Below are 23,976 nucleotides of genomic sequence, written 5' to 3' on the forward strand. Positions count from 1 at the left end.
TCAAATTATCTATTTCATATCAGGTGTGTTTTGGTAGTTTGTAATTTTGAGAATTGATCCATTTTGTTTAAGTTGTCAAATTTAGGTGTAGAGTTGTTTACAGTATTCCCATATAATCCTTTTGATGTCTGTAGGCACTGTGGTGTTATCTCCTGCCTCATTCTTGATATTAGTAATTTGTGTATTCTCTATTTTCCTTATTGTGGTCTTGCTAGAATTTCATCAATTTCATTGTTTTTTTCAAAGAATCAAGTTTTTGTTTCACTGATTTTTCTGTTATTTTTCTGTTTCCAATTCCACTGACCTTTGCTCTTTATTATTTCTTCATTTTAGTTTGCTGTAGGTTTAGCTTTCTCCTCTTCTTGTTTCTTGAGGTGAAAATTCAGAGGACAGATTAGAAATTTATCCCTTTTTCTAATTTGAGCATTTAGGACTATAAATTTCCTTTTCAGAAATTTAGCTCCATACCACAGATTTTAATATGCTGTATTTTTATTTTCATTTAGTTCCATGTATTTCCTTCTTTCCCTTAAGACTGGCTATTTGGGAGCACCTGGGTGGCTCAGTTGGTTAAGCGTCCAACTTCAGCTCAGGTCATGGCCTCACGGTTTGTGAGTTCGAGCCCTGCATTGGGCTTTCCTTGGAGCCTGGAGCCTGCTTCGGATTCTGTGTCTCCCTCTCTCTCTGCCCCTCCCCCGCTTGTGCGTGCGCTCTCTCTCTCTCCCTCTCTCTCTCTCTCTCAAGAATAAATAAAACACTAAAAAAAGATTTTAAAAAAAGTTTTGCTATTTGACCCAAGGTTTGGATAAAAGTGCTTTGTTATCTTCCAAGTATTTCTAGATTTTCCTGTTATCTTTCTGTTGTTGATTTCTAATTTGATTTCATAGTGGTCTGAGAATATACCCTGTATAGTTTTAATTCTTTTAAATTTATTCAGGTTTGTTTTATGGCCCAGGATATGATCCATCTTGGTATATATTCTGTGGGCATGGAAAAGAACATGCATTTTGCTCTTGCTGCATGTTATATTAAGAATCAATCGATGGTTGTTGAGTTCTATATTACTAATGATTTTCTGTCTAGTTGTTCTATTCATTATTGAAAGGGGAGTTGAAGTCTCTAATTATAATTGGGGATTTGCCTTTTTTTCATTTAAGTTTTCTCAGTTGTTGCATCACATATTTTGTGGCTCTGTTTGGTGATACACATTTAGGATTGCTAGTCTTCTTGGTATATTGACCCTCTTACCAGTATATCATGTGCCTCTCTTTCCCTGGCAATTTGCTTTGCTCTGAAGTCCATTTTATGTGGTATTAATACAGCCCTTCCTGATTTCTTTTCATTAATGTTTTCATGATATATAATTTTCCATCCTTCTACTTTCAACATACCTCTATCATTTATATATATATATATTTTTTTTTAATTTTTTTTTCAACGTTTATTTATTTTTGGGACAGAGAGAGACAGAGCATGAACGGGGGAGGGGCAGAGAGAGAGGGAGACACAGAATCGGAAACAGGCTCCAGGCTCTGAGCCATCAGCCCAGAGCCCGACGCGGGGCTCGAACTCACGGGCCGCGAGATCGTGACCTGGCTGAAGTCGGACGCTTAACCGACTGCGCCACCCAGGCGCCCCTCTATCATTTATATTTGAAGTGAATTTTTTTGTAGACAACATATAATTGGGTAATGATTTTTATCCAATGTGTCAATGTCTGTATTTTAATTTGTGTAATTAGAACACTTAAATTTAATGTAATTATTGATATGTTAGAGCTTAAGTCTATCATTTATTTTGTTTGTTCTCTCCATTTTCCTATCTCTGCTTTCTTTTTCTCCCTTTTCTATAGGTTACCTGTCCTTATTTTAGAATTTCATGTTGATTTATCTATAGTGTTTTTGAGTGTTTCTCTGTGTACAGCTTTTCCAGTGCATTTTCTAGGCACTGCATTATTTACACCCAACTCACCAAAGTCTACTGGTGTTGACATTTTATTGGTTCAAGTGAAGTATAAAAACCTGACCTGTTATGTCCCTTTAACCTTCCCCACTTACAATTGTCTTAAATATTTTCTCTACAGACATTGAGAACCACATTAAGCAGTGATAGTCTTGCTTTAACTGTGAAAACTCAAGAAAAGCAAAGACGACTGTATTTATCTACATATTTGTTCTTTCCATTGTATTTCCTTCCTGATGTTACAAGAATCCTTCTATTTCTAACTGTCTATTTTTTTTTTTAATATTTTTTTTTCAACGTTTATTTATTTTTGGGACAGAGAGAGACAGAGCATGAACGGGGGAGGGGCAGAGAGAGAGGGAGACACAGAATCGGAAACAGGCTCCAGGCTCTGAGCCATCAGCCCAGAGCCCGACGCGGGGCTCGAACTCACGGACCGCGAGATCGTGACCTGGCTGAAGTCGGACGCTTAACCGACTGCGCCACCCAGGCGCCCCTCTAACTGTCTATTTTAATTCCAGTTACTTAACATACAGTGTTATTTTAGTTTCAGGTGTACAATATAATGATTCAACACTTCCATACATCACCCTGTGCTCATCACAAGTGCACTCTTTAATTTCCATCCCCATCTCCCCAACTTCCTCCCCTCTGGTAACCATGAGTTTATTTATTCCCTGTAGTGAAAAGTCTGTTTCTTGCTTGGACTATGTCTCTCTTTCAATTTTTTCCCTTGTTTGTTTTGTTCTTTAAATTCCACATGAGTGAAACCATATGGTATTTGTCGTTCTCTGACTTATTTTGCTTAGCATTATACTCTCTAGCTTCATTGGTATCATTGTAAATGGCAATATTTCATTACTTTTTAGGGCTGAATAATATTCCAATATATAATCCAATGCAATATTAAACACACACACACACACACACACACAAACATACACACCACATCTTCATCCATTCACCGATTGTTGGACACTTGGGCTGCTTCCATAAAATGGCTATAATAAATAATGCTGCTATAAACAAAAGGGTACATGTATCCCTTTGAATTAGTGTTTCTGTATCATTTGGGTAAATGTCCATTAATGAGATTGCTGGATTGTAAAGGAGTTCTAGTCTTAAATTTCTGAGGAACCTCCTCCACACTGCCTGCCACAGTGGCTGCATGAGTTTGCATTCCCATCAATGGTGCAAGAGGGCTCATCTTTCTCCACATTCTTGACAATACCTATTGTTTCCTGTGTTGTTGATTTTGGCCATTCTGACAGGTGTGAAGTAACATCTCATTGTAATTTTGATTTGCATTCCCCTGATGAGCATCTTTTCATGTGTCTATTGGCCATGTGGATGTCTTCTTTGGAGAAATGTCTGTTCATGTCTTCTGCCCATTTAATAACTGGGTTATTTGTTTTTTGGGTGTTGAGTTTTGTAAGTTCTTCATATACTTTAGATACTAGCCCTTTATGAAATATATCATTTGCAAATATCTTCTCCCATTCTGGAGGTTGCCTTTTAGTTTTCTTGATTGTTTCCTTTGCTGTGCAGAAGCTTTTTATGTAGATGTAATCCTAATAGTTTTTGTTTTTGTTTCCCTTGCCTCAGGTGACATATCTAGAAAAAAGTTGCTATGACTAGTGTGAAAGAAGTTACTGCATGTGTACTCTTCTAAGATTTTTATGATTTTGGGTCTCACATTTAGGTCTTTAATCTATTTCGAACTTATTTTTGTGTATAAGTAAGTGGTCCAGTTTCATTCTTTTGAATGGTGCTGCCCAATTTTCCCAATAGCATTTGTTGAAGAGACTTTCCACTGTATATTGTTTCTGCTTTGGTGAAGATTAATTGACCATATAATTGTGGGTTTATTTCTGAATTTTTTATTCTATTCCATTGATCTATGTGTCTATTTTTGTGTCAGTACTATGCTTTTTGATTTACTACAGCTTTGTAATATAACTTGAAGTTTGGAATTGTGATGCCTCCAGCTTTGCTTTTCTTATTGAAGGTTGCTTTGGCTATTCAGGGTCTTTGGTGGTTCCATACAGATTTTAGGATTGTTTATTCTAGCTATGTGAAAAATGCTGTTGGTATTTTGATAGGGATTGCATTAAATGTGTAGATTGCTTTAGGTAGTAAAGACATTTTAATAATATTTGTTCCTCTAATCCAGGAGCATGGAATGTCTTTCCATTTCTGTATGACATTTTCAATTTCTTTCATCAGTATTTTATAGTTTTCAGAGGACAGTTCTTTCACCTCTTTGGTTAGGCTTATTCCTAACCAAATCTTATTATTTTGGGTACAATTGTAAATAAGATTGTTTTCTTAATTTCTCTTTTTGCTGCTTCATTATTGGTGTATAGAAATGCAACAGATTTCTGTACATTGATTTTGATTCCTGTGATTTTACTGAATTTCTTTATTAGTTCTAGCAGTTTTTGGTGGAGCCTTTAGGGTTTTCTATATATAGTATCATGTCCTCTGCAAACAGTGAGAGTTTTACATCTTCCTTACTGATGTGGATTCTTTTTATTTCTTTTTGTTGTCTGATTGCTGTGGCTAGACCATCCAGTACTATGTTGAATAAAAGTGGTAAGAGTGGACATCCTTTGTCTTGTTGCTGACCTTAGAGGAAAAGCTCTTAGTTCTTCCCCATTAAGGATGATGTTAACTGTAGGTTTTTCATAGATGGCCTTTATCATGTTCAGGTATGTTTTCTCTAACTCTATTTTGTTGAGGGTTTTTATCATAAATGGATCCTGTACCCTGTCAAATGCTTTCTCTGCATCTATTGAAATGATCATATGGTTATCCTTTTAATGATGTATCACATTGATTGATTTGTGAATATTAAACCACTCCTTGCAACACAGATATAAATCCCATTGATCATGGTGAATGATTTCTTTGAGTGTGTTGTTAGATTTGGTATGCTAGTATTTGTTGAGGATTTTTATGTCTATATTCATAAGAGATATTGGCCTGTAGTTCTCTTATCTAGTGGTGTCTTTAACTGGTTTTGGTATCAGGGTAATACTGGGCTCATAGAATGTATTTGAAGGTTTCCTTTTCTATTTTCTGGAATAGTTCAAGAAGTATAGGCATTAACTATTCTATCTTTTTCTTTCTTTCTTTTCTTTCTTTCTTTCTTTCTTTCTTTCTTTCTTTCTTTCTTTCTTTCTTTCGAGAGTGAGCACATGAGTGGGGCAGGGGCAAAGGGAGAGGAAGAGGGAGAATCCCAGCACAGAGCCCAATGTGGGGCTTGATCTCACAACTGTGAGATCATGACCTGAGCTGAAATCAAGAGTCAGACACTTAATGGACTGAGCCACCCAGGTGCTCCTAACTATTCTTTAAATGTTTGGTAGAATTTGCCTGTGAACCCATATGGTCCTGGACTTTTGTTTGTTGGGGGAATTTTTGATTACTGACTCAATTTTCTTGATGGTTATCGATCTATTCAAATTTTCTATTTCTTCCTGTTTTTGTTTTGGTAGTTTATATGTTTCTGAGAATTTATCCATTTCTTCTAGTTGTCCAATTTGTTGGCATATAGTTTTTCATAATATTCTCTCATAATTGTTCATATTTCTGTGTTTTTGGTTGTTATTTCTCCTCTCTCATTTGTAATTTTATTTATTTAAGACCTTTCTCTTTCTGGGGCGCCTGGGTGGCGCAGTCGGTTAAGCGTCCGACTTCGGCCAGGTCACGATCTCACGGTCTGGGAGTTCGAGCCCCGCATCAGGCTCTGGGCTGATGGCTCAGAGCCTGGAGCCTGTTTCCGATTCTGTGTCTCCCTCTCTCTCTGTCCCTCCCCTGCTCATGCTCTGTCTCTCTCTGTCCCAAAAATAAAATAAAAAAAAAGTTGAAAAAAAAAATTAAAAAAAAAAAAAAAAGACCTTTCTCTTTTTTCTGGGTAAGTCTGGCTAGAGGTTTATCAATTTTACTGATCTTTTCAAAGAACCAGCTCCTGGCTTCACTGACCTGCTCTAGTATTATTTTTCTGGTTTCTATATCATTTACTACTGCTCTAATCTTTATTATTTCTTTCTTTCTGCTAGTTTTAGGTTTTGTTTGTTCTTCTTTTTCTAGATCCTTTAGGTGTAAGGTTAGGTTGTTTATCTGAGATTTTTCTTGTTTCTTGATGTAGGCCTGTATTGCTATAAACTTCCCTCTTAAGTACCACTTTTGCTGCATCCCGAACTTTTGGATTATCGTGCTTTCATTCTCACTTGTTTCCATGTACTTTTTAAATTCTTCTTTTATCTCCTGGCTGACCTATTCATTGTTTAGTAGCATGTTATTTAACCTCCATGTATTTGTGGTCTTTCCAGATGTTTTCTTGTGGTTGACTTCTACTTTCATAGCATTGTGGTCAGAAAGTATGCAAGGTATGACTTTGATCTTGAATTTTTTGAGATTTGTATTGTGGCCTAATATGTGATCTATTATGGAGAATGTTCCTTGCATACTTGAAAAGAAAGTGTATTCTGCTATTTTAGTATGGAATGTTTTGAATGGATCTTTTAATTTCATCTGTTCTAGTGTAATTCAAAATCATTGTTTCCTTGGTGATGTTCTGTTTAGATCATTTCTCCACTGGCATAATTGGGATGTTAAAGTCCCATACTATCATTGTATTATTCCAAATTAGTTCCTTTATGTATTTAGGTGCTCCTGTCTTTGGTTGCACAAATATTTACAATTGTTATATCTTTTTGTTGGATTGTCCTCTTTAGTATTATATAGTGTCTTCCTTTTTCCCTTGTTACAGTCTTTCTTTTAAAGTCTGTTTTGTCCGGTAGAAGTATTGTTACCCTGGCTTTGTTTTGACATCTATTTGCATGATAGATGTTTCTCCACCCTCTCTCACTTTCTATGTGTGGGTGTCTTTAGGTCTAAAATGGGTTTCTTTGAGGGTTGCCTGGGTGGCTCAGTCGGTTAAGCATCCAACTTCGGCTCAGGTCATGATCCCCCAGTCTGTGGGTTCGAGCCCCACGTCGGGCTCTGTGCTGATAGCTCAGAGCCTGGAGCCTGCTTCAGATTCTGTGTCTCCCTCTCTCTAACCCTCCCCCACTTGTGCTCTGTCTCTGTCTCTCAAAAATGAATAAATGTAAAAAAATTTTTAAATGGGTCTCTTGTAGGAAGCATATAGATGGGTTTTGTTTTTTTATCCACTCTGCTAACCTATGTCTTTTTCTTTTCAAGTTTTTATTTAAATACTAGTTAAAATATATGGTAAAATTGGTTTCAGGTGTAGAATTTAGTGATTCATGACTTATATATAACATCTAGTGCTCATCACAACAACTGCTCTCCTTAACACCCATCACCCATTTAGCCCACTCTCCCACCCACCTCCCTACCACCCTATGTCTTTTGATTGGAGCACTTAATCCATTTACATTCAAAGTGATTATTGATAGATATGTATTTATTGCCATTTTATTACGTTTTCTGGTTGTTTCTGAAGATGTTCTCTGATCCTTTCCTGTCTTTGTCTCTTTCACGTTTTGCTGATTTAGTGCTGTATTTGGATTTCTTTCTCTTTATTATTTGTATATTTATTAGTGGTTTTTCATATATGGTTACCATTAGGTTTGTATATAACCTCTTCTGCATATAGCAGTCTATATTAAGTTGATGGTCATTTATGTTTGAACCATTTTCTCCCTCCTCACATTTTATGTATATGTTATTATATTGCATATCATTTTTTTGTGAGTTCCTTATTTTTTACAGAAAAATTCATTTTTACTGCTTTTGTGTTTCCTACCTCTATACTGTCACTTTTGGTATCTTCTTTTTACTCGTAATATGCCTTTTCATATTTCTTGTAGAGTTGGTTTAGTGGTCACAAACTCCTTTAGTTTTGTGTGTCTGTAAAACTCTATTTCTCCTTGTATTCTGAATGAAAACCTTGCCAGATAGAGTATTCTTGGCTACTGATTTTTCCCAGTCAGCACTTTGAATATATCATGCCACTCCCTTTTGGCTTTCTAAATTTTTATTGAAAAATTATGGGTTTTCCCTTGTAAGTTAATGACTTCTTTGGTCTTGCTCCTTTTAGATTTTTTATCACTATATTTTATAAATTTAATTACAATATGTCTTGGTATTGGTGTGGTTTTCTTGATTTTGTTGGAGGTTCTCTATGCCTCCTCAATCTGAATATCTCTTTCCGCAGATTAGGGAAGTTTTCAGCTATTATTCAAATAAATTTTCTGACCACCTTTCTCTTTCTTCTTCTTCTAAGACTCCTATAATACAAATGTTAGTACATTTAATGGAGTCAATGAGTTCCCCAAGTCTATTCTCATTTTGCATAATTCTTTTCTCTCTCCTTTGTTCAGCTTGATTACTTTCCATTACTCTGTCTTCTAGGTTACTAATTTGTTCCTCTGCTTCTCCCATCCTGCTGTTCATTCCATCAAGTGTGTTTCTCATCTCATTTATTGTGCCCTTTATCGTTGTTATGTCATTCCTTATCTCTGTGTGAAGTGTCACACTCATGTCTTCCACTCTTTTCTCAAGTCCAGTGAGTATCCTTATGATCATTGCTTTAATTTCTTTATCTGGCATGTTACTTATATCTGTTTTGCTTAGATCTATGGCTGTGGATTTATCATTTCTTTCATTTGGGATAAATTTGTTTCTTCATTTTGTCTGCCTCTCTGTATCAATTTCTCTGTGTTAAGAAAGTCAGTTGCGTCTTCTGTTCTTGAAAATAGTGAATTTATGAAGATTCAGTCCTGGAGTGCCCTGTGGTGGAGGTCCCCTGTTCACCAGAATCTGGCACTTTAGGACAGTATCCTAGGTATGTTGCTTATGCCCTGCTGTTGTGTCTGAGTCACTTTTCCTTTCCATGTAGTCGTCTGCACTGACTCTCTGCCTGTTGTGGGCTGTACTTGCTCCCTGTGGTGTTAGTGGGACCCAAGCAGGCCAGCCTGGAGTGGGGGGGGCATGCCCACCAGAGAATGGGAGCAGGGCGACAGTATTAGCAAAATGTGTGCTGGGTCAGATCTCTTTAAGTGCTGCAGTGGCTAGGGGTTGTGCCCTGGGCAACCACACATACAATAGCAGCCAGGGGTGCATGGTGGACATGGTGCAATATGGTGCCTATGGGCGCTTGGCTGGGCAGACACACAAAGGTGACTGGGGGCACGTGGCTTAGGAACACACAAGTGTGCCTGGGGCCATGCAGCTAAGCACTGCATGGCAGACATGCCTGGTGCTCGGTGACAGCTGTGCACCTGGTGGCTGGGTGGGGCACCTACTCAGCTTTAACAAAATCTGCCCTGAGCCCAGGGCTGAGGCCAGCAGGCCTGGAGTGGGCAAGTCCTTGCACTGCTAGTGGGTTAGGTACCAAATGTCTGTGCAGTCCTGCCTCCAGCAGGTGTCTCTGTGCTTATGCTGGGAGGTAGGGGAGGAAAGTGGCACCTGCCAGCTCCCTCATTTCTGAAGTCTCCCAACATGCTCAGAAATAAATGTCTCCTATTTGCCTCTAGAGCTGTGTAAACTGCTGTTTTTATGTTGCCTCTCCACCCAGCCTGCTGTTTCCTTAAGGGCAGCAACCCGACTGTCACTCACCCTCTCAGTTGGCTCAGTGTTGACTCAGGAGACTTTTAGTACTTTTTTAAAGTTTATTTATTTATTTTGAGAGAGAGAGAGAGAGCGAGAGCAGGGGAGGGGCAGAGAGAGGGGGAGAGAGAGAATCCCAAGCAGGCTCCGCACTGTCAGTGAAGAGCCCAATGCAGGGCTCAAACTCAGGAACTGCAAGATCATGACCTGAGCTGAAATCAAGAATTGGAGGCTCAATGGACTGAGCCACCCAGGTGCCCCAGTAAACAGATTTTTGAAGCTCCAGCTTCCAAGTCCCACAGATTTTACAAACTCACGGAATTTTGCTCCTCTGTTTCTTAAAGCCAAAAGCAATGGGGATTAGTTTTTTCCTGTGGAAATTCCCTGGTGTGAAGGTCCTCTGTCCTCTCTGTGCATGCAGCTCCCTCCCTTCGGTGGGCAGCCTCACTCCACCTTTCTGACCTTCCTAATCTTTCAAATGCAGCTTCTTCTCTATATTTAGTTGTGGAGTTTGTTTTGCTGGTCTTTAGATCACTCTCCAATTTATTAACTTGGATGCGGATGGTATCTAGTTGAAACGTGGGATGGAGTGAGCTCTGGGTCCTCCTATTCTGCCATGTTCCCAAGCTCCTCCCAATATTTCTCCTTTTATCATTGCCTTTTTGTGCAGATGGATACCGTTAGCCATCCTTTTACAGTAGCGCTACTTGTGAAAAATTATCCTAGTTTTCCTTCATCTGAGAATGTGTTGATGTCCCCTACATTCCTGGAGGATGTTTTTGTTTGATATAGAATTCTGAACTGACATTTCTTTTCTTTCAGCCCTAGAAAGTGTTGTGCTACTTCCTCCTAGAATCTGGGTTCTGATGAGAGATCAGCTGTCATATTATTTTGCCCCTATAGGTAAAGCAGTCTGCTTTCAATAATTTTTGTCTTTAGCTTTCAAAGGTTTCACCATGATAGATCTTAGCAAGGATTTCTTTGGGTTTATACTGTGGATAATTCACTCAGCTTCCTGACTCTGTGGGCTGATTCTGTTTTTCCCAAATTTGATAATATTTCAGCCATTATTTATTTGAATCCTCCTGCAGCCCCACCCTCTTTCTTCTGTCTTTTGGGAACTCTGATGATACAAATATTAGACCTTTTGTTCTAGTTTTACTGGTCGCTGTTCATTTTTTTTCAGTGTATTTTCTATTATTCAGATTGGGTAATTTCTATTGTTCTATCTCCAAATTCACTATTTCTTCTATTGTCTCCAATTTGCTGTTTAACTCAACTATTAAGTATTTTGTTATTGTATTTTTTAGTTCTTAATTTCCATTTCTTCTTTATATCTCCTATTTCTTTGCTAAGACTTTCTGATTTTAATTTGTATCAAACATATTCAGAATTGTTTGTCAAAGCATTTTTACAATGGCTGCTTTGAAATCCCTGCTAGGTAACTGAAACATCTGTGTTATCTCAATGTAGGCATCTATTGATTTTCTTTCTTTGGTTATTTTGAGATCGCAGTTTGAAATCTTTCTGTTTCTTAGTATGAAGAGGGATTTTCCATTGAAACCTGGACATTTGGGGTATTATATTAAAAGACTCTGGGTCTTATTTTAATTTTGTGTTTTAGCAGGTCTTTTCTGACATCACTCTGTTGAGTGAAGGGGGATGCTTTCTCATCACTGCCAAGTGGGAGTGAAAGTCCTGGCTCCACATTCAGCTCCTCCTCTTGCTTGTTGCAGTCTGACAAGAGTAGACGTCTAGGCTCTTCATCCAGTCTTTGCTACTAGGAGTGATGGTTGGCTGCAGTTTTTCTGTGGTGTTTGGCTAGAGCAGATTAGTTATTACCTAAAAATTTTCTGTTTGCTAGGTTGTTTCTTTTGGGTCCTTTGACTAGAGAGAGAAGGCATTTCTTGCGGCTTTTACTGGTCTGTACCTGTTGGTGTTTCTGGGCTGCCAGCTGGTCCCACACCTCGTCTAAGATATATGCAGCAATAAGAAAACCCAGGGAACTCACCACTGCATTATTCCTTGGATCCCGAAGTCCTTAGCCAGTCTGACTTCTTCTCTGTACCTTCTAGAATGTCTTGTACTTGTTATATATATAATATCCTGGGCTTTTAGGTGTATTTAGCAGAAGGAATAAGGACAGTATATGTACTCTATCTTCCCAGAAGCAGAAATCTAGAGGGTTCTTTTGAACACACTAATTTGACCATGTCACTCTGCAGCTTAAAACACCTCAATGGCTCCAACTCTACAGGATCAAATCCAAAACAAAACCTTACTGAGGAGGAGAAACCATGTCAGATACACCTCTACATTCCCAAAGTCCAGCATGGTTTTAATAAGTAGTAGCTACTCTGAATGCTTAATGATTAAAGAACTGAGGCTTAAGTTAATGCATTTGCCATACTAATATGTATTCTGGCAAATTATGCATTTTCTCAAAGACTGCTCCATTGTCACAGGTATGATGTGCTTGCACAGATGTTTTTGTTCCACACCAAACTTTGAGAGAACTGTTGAAGTTAAAACAATACTTACCTTCCACAGGTAGCCGCCGCCGTATAGCTAGGCGTTCCATTTTCCGTTGTGTTTCTGCCAGACTGAAAAGGACCCCGTATACGTACTGACGAGCTGACCGGAACAGGAGAGCAGCTGGAGGCAGCTCCATGTTACACTCATCTTCAATACATACGGGGATCTTAATCTCACCCTAATAAGAAAATGGTCCAGGGGAAAGAACATAATGAGTTACCTCAAGGTTTGGAATTGAGCTGAGAAGAATCAGTTATGAACTACAGCCTCTATAGCCTAGCTACTAAATTTGCTACTTGTATTTAACAGAGTTTCAGACTAAAAGGCCTAGATAACCATAGCCAGCATAAAAGCTACGGTTTTTAGAGTCTGTGCTATGACTGACTATAGTTGAATAAATGGGTTAAGTCCATCTTGGACATTTTGTTGGGGGATGGACTTGTATAGTAAGACTGGAGTAAGGGAACAAAGCTCTGAAGAAATAGAGGAAGAGGTAAAGAACAAGGGCATAAAGACTCTTCTTAGATTGTGCCCAGCCCTAGACCAACATGGTGCATTATCTTCTTTCTGCGGTGTTTGGCTAGAGCAGATTATATTATTTTACAATTATAGTTATCTTCTTGGGGCCTCATTTATTGGAAAGTCCCATCTACTGCTGGTCTCACCTCATCTGGGGCCCGTAATGTAAAGAGGAGCCACAGCATATTTGGTCTCCTTTTATCTCCCTTCAGATACCAATTAGAATGTTCTCTGGTAACTTATGGCTCTAGGAAGTGTGAAGTACAGTGGTAAAAGCAGGGAGGTAGGTGCTGATGTGCTTTATTACCTTAGTGAGAACATGGTAGATATATGGATACATAAGACCCCTTCGATGTCTGTGTTCAGCAACCCGCAAGACTTCTGGAGCTACTGGAGGTAAGGGTGGAATGGTGATGTCCATGTGGTTCCTTGTAGACATAGACAGCAGGGATGGGATGTGGGGCTCTCCATCACCCAGGCTGGCATCTGAAACTCCAGCATCGATGGGCTGTACCCAGGACCCTCTGTCACCATTTGGATCATCCCATCCAGGCTGCTGCTGAAGTGTTTCCGTGATACGACTAAAAATTTAGGAAGACCGTGTAGAAGAAAGGAGGTTGATAAAGATATTCCAATTCAAGATGTCTGTCTGATCCCAAGGAATCTTACAAACCCTCTGGAAGTCAAGACACTGGGTTAGTATTGGACCTGATACCTTTCAGCTACACCTTATAAGATGCCATGCCTTGAGTCAGCTTATGTTCTAAGAAACTAATTACAACTGAAATCTCAGAGCAGCTCTATTTTCCCCAGAATAATCTGCTTGGAGAAATAATCTAAGAACAAATAAGCTAGTACAAAACACCACAGTTTTAATCCTCAGAACCCTGTCTTAATATAACTGCCTACTCAACTATTCTAATACTTCAACTCTATAAATTCTTTTCACTTATTTTTTACATTTGATCCACAGCCCTCAAAAATTGAGAAATGACAGCCATGAAATGTAGCACACTCATACCTAGGGCTTCCCTAACCAGCTGCTATGCTTCCTTTTACTTCAGTCGCTTGGGTATCTGAAAATTACCACCTGTACAGAGTCAAAATGAGTATGAAGTAGCCAAGCATAGAGTTTTTCTACTTCACTTAAGAGGAAACAGCCACAGGGGCGCCTGGGTGGCTCAGTCGGTTAAGTGTCTAACTTCAGCTCAGGTCATGATCTCATGGTTTGAGAGTTCGAGCCCCGCATTGGGCTCTGTGATGAAAGCTCAGAGCCTGGAGCCTGCTTTGGATTCTGTGTCTCCCTTTCTCTCTGCCCTCTGCTGCTCACGCTCTGTCTCTCTGTCTCTGTCTCTCTCAAAAAATAAATAAACATTAAAAAAAAAGAGCAAAGAGCCACAGAGAAAATCAAGGAACATATACTCCTCCACACTCCAACCCAGGTTACCAGCAAAAAGAGAAATACAGATGCTTCAGAAGTCTGTTCCCTTGGGTACCTATTCAGACACTTACTCAGAGCTGGCTCCATTTGGTTCATCACCATCAGAGGAAGAGGAGTGAGAAGAGTCTGGTCCCAAAGGAGGTGAAGCTTTGGAAGTCAGGTAATTGGGAAACTGGGATGCAGAGGAGTCATAAGAGACAGCCCAATTGGCAAAGGGGCTGTCCTGCAGCATGGGATCCTCAGAAAAAGGATGGGATTCCCCCAAAGCATGGGAAGAGAAGAGAAGAGAGGAGTTGGGCCCCGTTGGGAATGGTGGTGGATATTTCATTTTCTGGGGCACATGGTGAGAAAACTAAAGAATAAAACAGATAGAAAAGCTATTTAACATTTGAACTGGCTCCAAAATAGCTCCCTCAGAAGTTGTGACACAGTGGATAATGCCAGAAGCGGGAATTATTGGGATACAAAGAAACTACTGAGAATAATAAGAAATTATTCTAACAGTGATATATGGACAGAATACTCCAGAGGCAGGACAATGGCCCAACCATGTCTCCTAGAACCATTCTCTGACATTAGCTAATCTACCTTCACATCATCCTATTGGTTAGTGATTTGGATGTTTTCTTTGCATAGTCTGTTGAGAACATGACATAGGTATATACAGCCTTGATATTCTGATAACACTGAATTACCTTAACTCCTTAACTCAGAGTATAAAAATCAGGAAGCAACCTGAGTCTAATGATAACAAATGGTCTTGGGCCTCTTGAAAGATATTACCATTGGCTTTCCAGCAGAGATAGTGCCCATCTGATTTCGTGGAAGGGGAGGATTTCCAAGCCGATTATTCCGAAAACCTGAAGCCAAGAGAAAAGGCCATACTTTAATCAATCCTAATAATTCTACGATATTATATTCCGCTAGCCCCATATTGCTTGAAAAATTATTATTAATAAGTTATAATTTATTGAACAGCAGCTATGTGCCATGCCAAGAAACTTAAAGAAATTATTTCATCTAAAAACCCCCCCATAAAATAGGTATCATGAGCTGTATTTCATACATGCAAATGTGACTAGTTAAGATCACACAGCTATTAAGCAGCAGAGGTAGAATTCAAACTCAGGCTGAAACCAAAGACAGGGCTATTTTATATACACCAGGCCATACTGGAGGTTAGTGCCGGAAGAAGCCCAAGCTAAGGAAATAGCATTAGACCCCATCTACAAATTTGATGAATCAGTGCCCTGCCTCATGTCACCACTCTTATTTCATGGAAGTCAAAAGGAGAGTGCCCACCAAACAAGAATGACTTCTATAAGAGTGTAATACAAACAAGTCATTCCACTCTGGCCCTGGAATTCCCAGGAGGGACTCAGTTTCCCCTTTGGATACAGCAGCTAGCATCAGATAGAAGCCTTACCTAGAAAGGAGGAGGGACCCACTGGCAGTGAAGAGAGTTTGGTTGTGACTGAATAGTACTCAACTGCTTTCTTGAATCTCTCTATTTTATCTTCTGTCCTAGACTGGATGTTAGAACATTGGATGTTCAGGAAAAGAAAGAACATGAGAGTGTCTTTTTCATTCAATTTATAATCAGAAAGTCAAAACAGTAGCAGAAATAAAATGTTTTAAGAAACCCAAGAGAGCAGGGGTGCCTGGGTGGCTTAGTCAGTTAAGCGTCGATTCTTGATATCTTGATTTCACAGTTGTAGGATGGAGCCCTGTGTTGGGGTTGCTCAGCATGGAGCCTGCTTGGGATTCTCTCTCTCTCTCTCTCTCTCTCTCTCTCTCTCTCTCTCTCGCCCCTCCCCTGCTCATTCTCTTTCAAAAATAAATAAATGAACATTAAAAAATAAGAGAAAACCAAGAGAGCAATTTTTCATGTTGCAGAAAAGATTAGGTAGGGAGAGAGCATTATAGAATGCAAAATCTGCGGGGTGCCTGGGTGGCTCAATCAGTTGAATGTCCGACTTCAACTCAGGTCATGATCTTGTGGTTGGTGAGTTCAAGCCCCACATGGAGCTCTGTGCTGACAGCTCAGAGCCTGAAGCCTGCTTCAGATTCTGTGTCTCCATCTCTCTCTGCCCCTCCCCCACTCTGCGTTCTGTTTCTCTCTCTCAAAAAATGAACATTAAAAAAAATTTTAAAAAAGAATGCAACATCTCGAATACTTAAAAAAATTAAGCTTAAAAACAAATACATTTTGTGCTATTCTAAAATGATCACATGACCATTAGAAAAAAATAGGTGAGGATGGGGAAAAAATTACATAGTACTGCCACCCAAAGACATTTTGCTCTGTTTTCTTCCAGTATTTTATTTTATTTTGATTATTTTATTTCATTTTATCTTAAAGATTTTTTTTATAATTTAAATTTTAGTTAGTTAACACACAGTACAATATTGGTTTCAGGAATAGAATTCAGTGATTTCTCAATTACATACAACACCCAGTACGCATTGCAACAAGTGTTGTCCTTAGTAACCATCACCCATATAGCCCATCTCCTACCCACCTCCCTCTGTCAACCCATAGTTTGTTCTCTATCATTAAGAGTCTCTTGTGGTTTGCTTCCCTCTCTTCTCTTTTTTTCCTCCCCTTCTCATATGTTCATCTGTTTTGTTTCTTAAATTCGACATATGAGTGAAATCATACAGTATTTGTCTTTCTTTGATTGACTTATTTCACTTAGCATAACACATTCTAGCTCCATTCATGTGTTTGTAAATGGCAAGACTTCATTCTTTTTGATGGCTGAGTAATATTATCAGTCGATGGAAATTTGGGCTCTCTCCATAGTTTGGCTATTGTTGATAAGGCTTCTTCCAGTATTTTAAAATAAACTTTTTGTTAACATATTATTGGTCTATTTTAATACACAATTTTATATAGTTGATAATATACAATTTCATATTGTTCTTTTATAATTTTGAATGACTGTATATTTTATCATTATAAATGTGTCATAAATTATGTAACTACTTCCCTAATACCTGACATTTAGGTTATTTCTCACAGTTGGCTTTTTTTTTTTTTAATTAAAAAAAAAAATTTTTTTTAACGTTTATTTATTTTTGAGACAGAGAGAGACAGAGCATGAACGGGGGAGGGTCAGAGAGAGAGGGAGACACAGAATCTGAAACAGGCTCCAGGCTCTGAGCTGTCAGCACAGAGCCCGACGCGGGGCTTGAACTCACGGACCGTGAGATCATGACCTGAGCCGAAGTCAGACGCTTAACCGACCAAGCCACCCAGGCGCCCCTCTCACATTTGGCTTTTATAAGTTATGCAGCAAAGAACATACATGTACAGATCAATTTTTTCTGGATTTCTGATTATGTCCTTCAGAAAATGTCCCCAAAGTAGAATTATTGTTCAAAAGGTATGAACACTAATGTAAAAAGCACTTAAACATATACAAAAACCACAATGTGTCATCACTATATATCCACCAGAATGGTTAAAATTAAAGATTATAAACATCAAGCACTGGCAAAGATATGGAATAACTTGAATTCCAGTACATTGCTGGTGGGAGTGTATATTGGTACAGTCTGGAAAACAGTTTGGCAATTTCTTATTAAGTTAAACATATATTTACCATATGGCACAGCTATCCTACTCCCAAGTATTTACCCAGGAGAAATGAGTACATATGTCCACCAAAAGATATGAACAAGAATGCTAACAACAGCTTTATTTATAAAAGCCCCAAACTCAGGGTGCCTGGGTGGTTCAGTTGGCTAAGCTTCCAACTCTTGATTTTGGCTCAGGTCATGATCTTATGGTTTGTGAGCTCGAGTCCTGCATAGGGCTCTGTGCTGGCAGTGTGGAGCCTGCTTGGGATTCTCTCTCTCTCCCTCTTTCTCTCTCTGCCTCTCCCTTGCTTGTGTTCTCTCTCTCTCTCTCAAAATTAATAATAATAAACAAAAGTATTTTTTAAAAAAGATCCCCAAACTCAATTAACTCAAATGTATACCAACAGAAGAATGGATAAATGGATATATTCATACAATGGAAAACTATACACTGACAAAGAGAACAAAGTACTGATACATGCAACAGTATAGATAAATCTCAAACACTTTATGCTGAGTGAAAGAAGAGAGACAAAAAGGAGAATATATAAAGTTCAAGTAGAAGCAAAACTAATCTATGGCAATAGAAGTAAACATACTATTTATCTCTGAAGGGTTGAGGCTGACTGAGAAGGAGCTTTTCTGTTTTTTAATTAAAAAAAATTTTTTTTAACGTTTATTTATTTTTTGAGACAGAGAGAGACAGAGCATGAACGGGGGAGGGTCAGAGAGAGGGAGACACAGAATCTGAAACAGGCTCCAGGCTCCGAGCTGTCAGCACAGAGCCCGACGTGGGGCTCAAACTCACGGACCGCGAGATCATGACCTGAGCTGAGGTCGGCCGCTTAAGCGACTGAGCCACCCAGGCGCCCCTGTTTTTTAATTTTTAACGTTTATTTATTGAGAGAGAGAGAGCGAGTGCAAGCAGGGGAGGGACAGAGAGAGAGAGGGAGACACGGAATCCGAAGCAGGCTCCAGGCTCTGAGGTGTCAGCACAGAGCCTGACACGGGGCTCAAACCCACAGACTGCAAGATCATGACCTGAGGTGAAGTTGGACGCTTAACCTACTGAGCCACCCAGGTGTCCCGAACTTTTCTTTATCAAACCTTTTCCAACAAACTTTTAAAGTCCTCTTGAATTTAATTTTGTGACCTTCATGTTTCATCAAATGGAATATAAACTATTAAAGCCATTTCTAACTTATCATTATAAATAATTCTTTGATAAGCATATTTTTACATAAGTTTCTTGGGTTATTTCACAGGGCATATTCTTTTGTTTTTATTTTTTATCTTATTCATTATTATTTTTTAAAATATAATTTTTTGTCAAATTGGCTAACATACATTGGTACAGTGTGTGCTTGATTTTCAGGGTAGACTCCCATGGTTCATCGCTTACATACAACACCCAGTGCTCATCTCAACAAGTGCCCTCCTCAATGCTCATAGGGCATATTCTTAGAAGTGGAATTACTAGGTCGAAGGATATGGTCATTTTCATAGACTCTTGACACATGATACTAAATCTCTTTCCAAAACAGATGTCTCACGTTATACTCTCATCATCAATGCATGAGATTGCCCAAGTCACCACATAGCTCCAGGGTTTTACATTCTCTACAGAAAAATCATCTCCTAATTGCAACAAACATTTCTTATAGAAACACATAGAGAATATATATTAAAACATACAATCCAAAAAAGGAAAATTGAAAACATTTATAATCTTCTCTCTCAGAATTTGTAATTGTTAACATTCTAGGATCTATATAGCATTCCAGATCTCTTTACTTGCATGTATGTAGGCACACAAACACAGAAATCAAGATCTTTAGGGGAGCCTGGGTGGCTCAGTCAGTTGAGTGTCTGACTCTTGGTTTTGGCTCAGGTCATGATCCCGGGATCAAGCCCAGCGTTGGGCTTTGCAGTGAGCGTGGAGCCTGCTTAAGATTCTCTGTCTCTCTCTCTGTGTCTCTCTCCCTCCCTCCCTCTGCTCTTCTCCCACTTGCTCGTTCTCTCTCTCTCTCTCTCTCTCTCAAAATATCTATCTATCTATCTATCTATCTATCTATCTATCTATCTATCTCCAGGTCCTCCAGCCTTGCTTAGAAATAAAATCGTTTGGCTTTCTCAAAAAACTGTAGACTTAGTACAATTGTTTGAAAAAGGGTTCCAAATCTAAACAATATCTGCAAATTACTGACTTATAGAATGAAATATATTTGGTTGAATAGTGTTCTGCTTTATCAAGGTTCCATTAGTTATGTATTCACTATTATTTCAATATTATATTTAATTACACACATAACAATCTCCTAAAAAGATACAAGCCATACACAGTCTTCCTTAATATCTATAGCTCTATACTCACTTCCCTCCCCAGAAGTGACCAGTGTTATCAGTTTGGTATATATCCTATCATAACTTTTGCTGTGTTTATACAGACACATGTATGTACACCAATATGGTTTTGTTTTTTTCATACATACAGAATCATATTATACTTTCAACTCACTTTCTGCATTTAACTTGCAAACTATTCAACATCAATGAGTATAGATCTTATGACCTAATCCCCTGAAATACCAAATTACATATACTTCCCTCAGTGTACCACTGCTCTGTGCCCTGACAAACATTTATTCTTTCTTGAAAGGGCACCACTTCTATGAAAAACTCTCTTTCTATGACACATTTATTGTGGTTTGTCTTTGTTATACTTATTTATTTGCTTCTGCTCCCATTTAACCTAAAGTTCTGTGAGAACAGAGAATGGTTTATTTACATTTATATCTTAGTGCCTAGCATGGGACCTTGCCTGTGGAAGTTCATTCAGTATTTACTACATGATCATATTTAATAAAGTCCTATCCTTTTCTTTTATAAATCCCCAGAGGCCATAGGTAGCAGAGTGGAATCCCATCCCTTTGATGCTATTACCTAGCAGTTTCTGTATGTTTGTTTAGAAGAGCTCTCATAATTCTACAATTGCTAAAAATGATTATATGAAATTTTATGAAAATTATATAACAACAATGAAAATCGGTTTAAGACATAATGTTAAGTGAAAAAAGCAGACACTTTTTACACTGAGATGACTACCACATCAAAACATACATACAAAAGGAATGTTTATAGTAAACACTATAAAACATTTAGGGTGGAATTAATAGCAAAACCTCTAAAAATTTTTTGTTCTTATTGTTTAGTGAAAAAGTGGATCCTTGAATAGTCATTATCCAGGTTCCAAACATCATGAAGCTATAAAGGGAAGTAAAAGTTATCACATTAAAAATATTCACCACTCAACTGAAAACTTATAAAATTTTTCCTCTGTCAACATACAATGGAATATTATTTGGTTTTAAAAAGGAAAAAAATTCTGGAACATGCTACAACATGGATGAACCTTGAGGACATTATGCTAAGTAAAATAAGTCAGTCACAAAAAGACAAATACTGTATAATTCCATTTAGATGAAGTACCTAAAGTGGTCAAAATCATAGAGAAAAAAAGTAGAATTGTGGTTGCCAAGGGCTGGAGGGGAGGGGAAAATGAGAAGTTATCATTTAATGGGTATAGAGTTTTGGGGCAACTGGGTGGCTCAGTCGGTTAAGTGTCTGACCTTGATTCGGGTCATGATCCCACAGTTTGTGAGTTGGAGCCCCACACCGGGCTCTCTGCTGTCAGTGAAGAGCCTGATTTAGATCCTCTGTCCCCCACTCTCTCTGCCCCTCCCCTGCTGATTCTCTCTCTCAAAATAAATAAATAAACTTTAAAAAATTATGGCCATTATTTCTTTAAAAAATGGGTAAAGAGTTTCAGTTTTACATGATGAGAAGAGTTATGGAGATGGATGATAGTGATGGTTATACAACATTATGAATGTATTTAATACAAATGGCCTGTACACTTAAAATGATTAAGATGGTAAATTTCATGTTATGTATATTTTACCGCAATAAAAAAAGGAATTTTAATTTATTCTCCATCTAAACAGTATCCCCTACTTAATACTAGCCTCTCTCCCTACCCCACTATGTCAATTTCTTTCTTTGTGGGTCAGTCTCTTCCTAATTGTCTGATGCCAGCAGCTGAAAGTACAATGCAAATCAACAAAGTGAATGAAAAAAATCTGTCATAAAGGTCAGGATTTCCTTAAGTCAAAGAAAATGATGGAGGACTGCACACATCATGCTAGAAGTCATGGACAAATAAGTATCACTACAGTTAGTGTTCAATAATGGTGGAAGAACGAATTATGAAAGATGATGGCAGGAAAGGCACTTGAAAAAACAATGATTTGAATATCAAAAGAAACTAGACCCTTAGGGAAAATAAATCCCAAGTATATTTTTTAATGAAAACCAGCCCTTTTTATATTATGCTAGAAAGTTAGATGCAAAGTAATGGATGCTAGATTGTGCTATCATATAATTGGTTAGGAAAATTTATGCTCCCCAAAATGAAGCAATGATTTCATGCTTTGTCCACCTAAAAAAAATCTACAGGGAGATTTCCATTCTGGATAAGACAGAGTAAGCACACTCTACCGTATTTCCACTGAAGGTAGTTATAAAACCTAGGAGCAGCTATTTGAAGACTCTGAAAAGTAAACACTAGCAGGGGGGTTGGGGAAGAAGACCAGAATTCAAAGTACACATCACTGGAAAATTCTACCAAATAATTAAAGAAGAAAAACCAGGGGTGCCTGGGTGGCTCAGTTGGTTAAGCATCCTACTTCAGCTCAGTGAAGTTCAAGCTCCACATCAGGCTCTGTGCTGGCAGCTCAGGGCCTAGAGACTGCTTCAGATTCTCTGTCTCTCTCTCACTGCCCATTCCCCATTTGTGCGTTTTCTCTCTCTCTCTCTCTCCCTCCCTCTCTCAGAAATAATAAATGAATAAACTTAAAAAAAAGAAAAAACAATTCTACACAATCTCTTCCAAGAAAAAAAAAAAAGAACACTTGCTAACTCATTTTGAGTCCAGTAGTACCCTGATATCAAAACCAGAGAAAGACAGCACAAAAAACTACAGGCCAATATTCCTCATGAAAATAAATGTAAAACTTTTCATTGAAATACTACTAATTCAGATCCAATAATATAAAAAAATATATAATATACCTTGACCACATCCTGGGAATGCAAGGATGGTTCAATATTAAAAAAGCTCATGATCTTATCAGCAGATGCAAAAAATTACATTTGACAAAATATACCATCCTTTAATGATAAAAACTCCCAGTAAACTAGGAAGAGAAGAGAACTTCCTGATAATGTGCATCTACAAAACCTATAGCTAATGTAATACTTAATGCTTACTGTTTTTCCCAAAGATCGGGAATAAGATATATCCTCTATTATCACTACAATTCAACATCGTTTGGAAATCCTAGACAGTGTATTAAGTCAAGAAAAAAAGACACAGACTACAAAAGAAATAGAACTGTCCTTATATAGAGACAATATGATCACCTACACAGAAAATACCAAAAAACTACCAAAAAAATTCCTCGTGAGTTTAGAAAGGTTGCAGAATACAGGGTTAACACCCAAAAATCAATCATATTTCTATATGCTAGCAATGAACAAAATAATATCCTTTATAATAGGTGCCTCAAATATAAAATAAATAAATATTTTTAAAAATGTATGGGACTTGTATACTGAAAGGTATAAAATGTTGATAAATCAAAGATGAACTAAATAAAAGGAGAGAGATATCATATTACTGGATTTCAAAACTCACAAATTCATCTATATGGTTGACCTTTGAACAACACAGATTTGAGCTGGGTGAGTCCACTTATATGTGAATTTTTTTTTTATTTTAGAGAGAGAGAGCACAAGTGGGGGTGAGGGGCAGAGGAAGAGAGAGAATCTTAAGCAGCCTCCATGCTCAGTGCAGAGTCCATGTGGGTCAATCCCATGACCCTGGGATTATGGCTTGACCTGAAATCAAAAGTCAGATGCTCAACCGACTGAGCCACCCAGGTGCCCTTATATGTGAATATTTTTGATAAATACAATACAGTATTTTAAATGTATTTTCTCTTCCTTATAATTTTCTTAACATTTTCTTTTTTCTATCTTACTTTATTATAAGAATATAGTATATAATACATATAACATACAAAATATGTGTTAATCAACTGTTTATGTTATCAGTAATGCATCCAGTCAAAAGCAGGCTATTAGTAGTTAAGTTTATGGGGAATCAAAAGTTATACATGGATTTTTTACTGCATGGGGGGGGGGGTCGGTACCCTTAACCCACATGTTGTTAAAGGGTCAACTGTATATTTAATATAAGGAATTCCCATTAAAATCCCAGCAGTATTATT

At 38.0% G+C, this 23,976-nt stretch overlaps 1 protein-coding gene across 2 annotated transcripts in view; it reads right to left on the bottom strand.

Moving 5' to 3' along the window:
• Positions 1–23,976, bottom strand: part of FAM120C (family with sequence similarity 120C) — a 113,027-nt gene that overhangs the window by 46,889 nt on the left and 42,162 nt on the right. The window contains exons 5-9 of one of the 2 annotated variants that reach the window (XM_047843804.1): positions 15,468–15,570; positions 14,825–14,901; positions 14,113–14,393; positions 12,908–13,181; positions 12,088–12,259 (exon numbers count right to left, since the gene is read on the bottom strand). In XM_047843804.1, coding sequence (XP_047699760.1) covers positions 12,088–12,259; positions 12,908–13,181; positions 14,113–14,393; positions 14,825–14,901; positions 15,468–15,570 — 907 coding nt within the window. Of the gene's footprint in view, positions 1–12,087; positions 12,260–12,907; positions 13,182–14,112; positions 14,394–14,824; positions 14,902–15,467; positions 15,571–23,976 lie in introns of those variants that run through there. The other variant, XM_047843806.1, reaches the window with a different exon arrangement.

This window comes from Prionailurus viverrinus, chromosome X, assembly GCF_022837055.1.
Source record: "Prionailurus viverrinus isolate Anna chromosome X, UM_Priviv_1.0, whole genome shotgun sequence".
Taxonomy (NCBI): domain Eukaryota; kingdom Metazoa; phylum Chordata; class Mammalia; order Carnivora; family Felidae; genus Prionailurus; species Prionailurus viverrinus.